This window comes from Octopus bimaculoides, chromosome 19, assembly GCF_001194135.2.
Source record: "Octopus bimaculoides isolate UCB-OBI-ISO-001 chromosome 19, ASM119413v2, whole genome shotgun sequence".
Taxonomy (NCBI): Eukaryota; Metazoa; Mollusca; class Cephalopoda; order Octopoda; family Octopodidae; genus Octopus; species Octopus bimaculoides.
This window is the reverse complement of record NC_068999.1, coordinates 27716956-27720856: the sequence shown is the minus strand read 5'-3', so window position 1 is coordinate 27720856 and position 3901 is coordinate 27716956. Positions and strand designations below refer to the sequence as shown.

General features: G+C 38.1%; 1 protein-coding gene across 1 annotated transcript in view; it reads right to left on the bottom strand.

The window, feature by feature from the left end:
* The window catches only part of LOC106878819 (uncharacterized), a 33667-nt gene that overhangs the window by 16739 nt on the left and 13027 nt on the right, over nucleotides 1–3901 (bottom strand). The window contains exon 3 of the mRNA XM_014928160.2: nucleotides 2567–2788. Coding sequence (XP_014783646.1) covers nucleotides 2567–2788 — 222 coding nt within the window. The remainder of the gene's footprint in view (nucleotides 1–2566; nucleotides 2789–3901) is intronic.

Genomic DNA, 3901 nt, shown 5'->3' with positions numbered 1-3901 from the left:
ACTTATTAGGACTTTGGTTTTAGCTAGGTTGACTCTAAGGCCCTTCAATTCTAATCCTTGCTTCCACACCTGAAACTTCTCCTCTAGTTCTGATAATGACACAGCAATTAGAGCAAGGTCATCAGCATAGAAGAGCTCCCAGGGGCATCCTGTCTTGAATTCCTGTGTTATTGCCTGGAGGACTATGATAAATAGGAGGGGGCTGAGGACTGAACCTTGGTGGACCCCTACCTCTATCCGGAATTCTTCACTGTACTCGTTGCCAACCCTCACCTTACTGACAGTGTCCCTGTACATGGCTCGCACAGCTCTCACTAACCATTCATATATCCCTAGTTTCCTCATTGACAACCAGATAAGGGATCGGTGGATCTTGTCAAAAGCTTTCTCCATGTCAACAAAAGCAAGGTACAGATGTTTATCCTTGGCTAGGTATTTCTCCTGCAGCTGTCTTACCAGAAATATAGCATCAGTGGTGCTTTTCACTGGCACGTACCCAAACTGCAGCTCATCTAAACTGACTCTCTCCCTAAATTAGTTGGGCTATGACTCTCTCCGTGACTTTCATTACCTGATCCAAGAACTTGATACCTCTGTAATTATTTGTATCTAAAGCGTTACCTTTACCTCTGTAGCAGTTGACTATGGTGCTGCTACACCAGTCATTGGGTATGACTCCTTTGTGTGTCACCTGGTTAACTATACGGGTGACTAGGCTATAGCCGACACTACCAGATATTTTGAGCATCTCTGCAGTGATTCCTGATGGGCTGGGGGCTTTCCCTGTCTTCATATGCTTAATTGCTTCATCTACCATGGTACTGTCAATTAGGATAGCTGGTCCCTCTGTTGGGTCGACATTCGGCAGACTCTCTTTCTCCCATTCATTCTCTTTATTGAGCAACCTTTGATAGTGACGTCTCCAAACCTCTCTCTTTGCAGCCACGTTTAGTGCAAATGAACCATCATCCATGCAGACACATTTCTCTCCTATGACATCATGATTCTCTCTCACATACTGTCTAGCAACACGAAATACCTCAAGTCTTTGGTCCTCACGGTGCAGAACATTGGCAAATTTTTTTCTTATCTGCTTCCCCTCTGGCTAAATAAACCTGTCTCCTAACTTCCCTTCTGGCAGTCTGATACAATTCCCGGCTACCACCGTTCTTCCAGTCTTTCGAAGCCTGTTTCTTTTCTCTAATAGCCCTGTCAACAATATTGTTCCACCACCGCGTTATTTTGGGTCGAGAAGGGACTGTAAATTTAAGGCTGTACTGTCAAATGCAATAACAGACAAAACCAATGGTAACTTTCTTACTGGTTATATACTTTAACCAAGAATATACTACTCAACAATATATGACCATTCAAATTCTCTTTTAGAGTATGCTTTTTTTCTGACTTACGCACATCTGATTGATTACATACACACACACACATCTATCTACTCACACATATTCATACAGATTTATGTATGAGTATACATGCTTACATTCATACACACATATGGGCATATCCCTTGTACGTTTTTTACACCTATCAGTTTCTATATACACAAATACATATATCTGTCCATATATGTGACTAGAGACATACTTGTGCATTCTTATTTACATGTGTAACCATATAGATGGGCATGTATACAGCAATATTTTCACACATATATATTATATATATAAGTATCAGTACATCTAACTATACGTGCAAATCAAATATGGAAGAAGAATTATAAATGTAAAATTTAATTTATGAGACAATCATTTGAAAATCGTCTCGACTTTATTAATCAAGTGAAGTTAAGACTTGACTTGTCTAATCCTATTTATTTTCTCTTTCTCATTCTCAAATCTCTTATGAACTAAGTGTTGTTGGTGCAGCCTATTATAAGTTTCCAGATTTTACTCTGAAATGGTCCTTCATGTATTTGTAAGAAAAGAAATTATCAAGATATGCTATTCTCTTTTACTTGTTTCAGTCATTCGACTGTGGTCATGCTGGAGTACCACCTTTAGTTGAACAAATCGACCCCAGGACTTATTCTTTGTAAGCCTAGTACTTATTCTATCGGTCATTTTTGCTGAACCACTAAGTTATGGGGCTGTAAACATACCAACATCAGTTGTCAAGCAATGGTGGGGGATAAACACAGACACACAAACATATACATATATATACGAAGGGCTTCTTTCAGTTTCTGTCTACCAAATCCACTCACAAGGTTTTGGTCGGCCCAAGGCTATAGTAGAAGACACTTGCTCAAGGTGCCATACAGTGGGACTGAACCCAGAACCGTGTGGTTGGGAAGCAAGCTTCTTACCACACAGCCATGCCTGTTTAGCATTTGATATTTTTATCAATGCAATCTTCTGCATTGTTACCAAAAGATTACTTTTGGTTTTTAAACTTTTATATTGTAGAAATAAATTAGTTCATAGCATGTAGATAAATAGCATGAAGATAACAGCAATATTTGGCAGCTGTCATACAGCTACATGTAAACCTTAAAGGAAGAGCAAGCTGATGGTTATCTTCAAATAAAACATGTTAAAGCCATAAAACTTACATATATCCCATTGTTTGGCACAAATGTAGCAACTGGCAGCAATAGTGTAGACATCTCGGTCCCAATCAAAATCTTCAAGAGAACAGCTAGCACACTCAACACACTGAATGCCTTCATAACTTTTCTCAAGGTCTTGACCTGGTCTTGATAAAGAACTTCCTGGAACACTGACTTGGAGATCCCATGTCCATTGAAATAAAGATGCAACACCATCATTCCATCCTGAAATTTAAAATGCATTAAATTTACAATGATTTCTTATAAAATGGTTTACAAGAAATATGAGAATTTTATGTTCATGCCTTCCACAAATACATAAAAATGAAATACCTGAAAATATAGTGCAATTTCAAGGCAACAAAAATAATGAGTAGGCGTGGAAAGCAGTGATGGGGAGTAAACAAAGTTAAGTTGAAGTTGAAGAGAACTAATGAGCTTGAAATGCATCCACCAGTCCAATTGAGTGCTCTGAGCTGACTATGGTGTTCTGACACCTTTTTGTCTTATGTGCAAATGTTTTCAACACAACAAACTGCAGTGAAAAGCTTTTACAGGTTCAAATATTTCTCAGACATATTTGAATTGGTTTTAAGTTTGTTTACTCTCCATCACTGCTTCATGCACCTACTCATGATATACATATTACATATATATATATATACACAAATATATAAAAGTAATAAAGGTAACGTCTGGTCATAGAGTTGGAAAGTTGTTAGTCAATGGTCAAAAGGTCATCAGAGTATAAAATGTCCGGTGATAGTGAGGACAGGAGAATAAGCAATCTATCCCTTGGCTTGCTAATGGATTGTAAGGACTCTTCCAGGCTTAGTCAGTGAATGGGGTATCCCATGTTTGCAGCAGATAACGCTTGAAATGGATGCATGGGGTGAAGATTCCTTGGTGAGTGTTTAGTGACCTAAGTCTCAGGGAGTCTTTAAGTATCCTAGCTCATTTTCACACATGACGAATGCCAAAATCTAGACTTGGAAGTATATTATAATACTACCAGCTATTCAATAATTCTTAGGGTGAACGGACTCTATACTGTACTCTGCTATGTTCCTAATGGAATACACCTTAAATAACACTGACAAAAACCAGATAACTGGTCAAAGTCACTTTTTTTGAATCAGTACTACAAACGGTCAAAGGATGGAAAAACTAAATCTAGACTTCTCACTAAAGGACATCTCCATTCCAACTAAAAATGAATATTTCAGATAATAAAATTTCACGTGTGCAACCTAACATAAGGAACAGATCAAAAATTAACAGCAAGCAGAATGAAACTGCCAGCGTCTACTAAATTCAAATGACTTCACTGGTAAATCT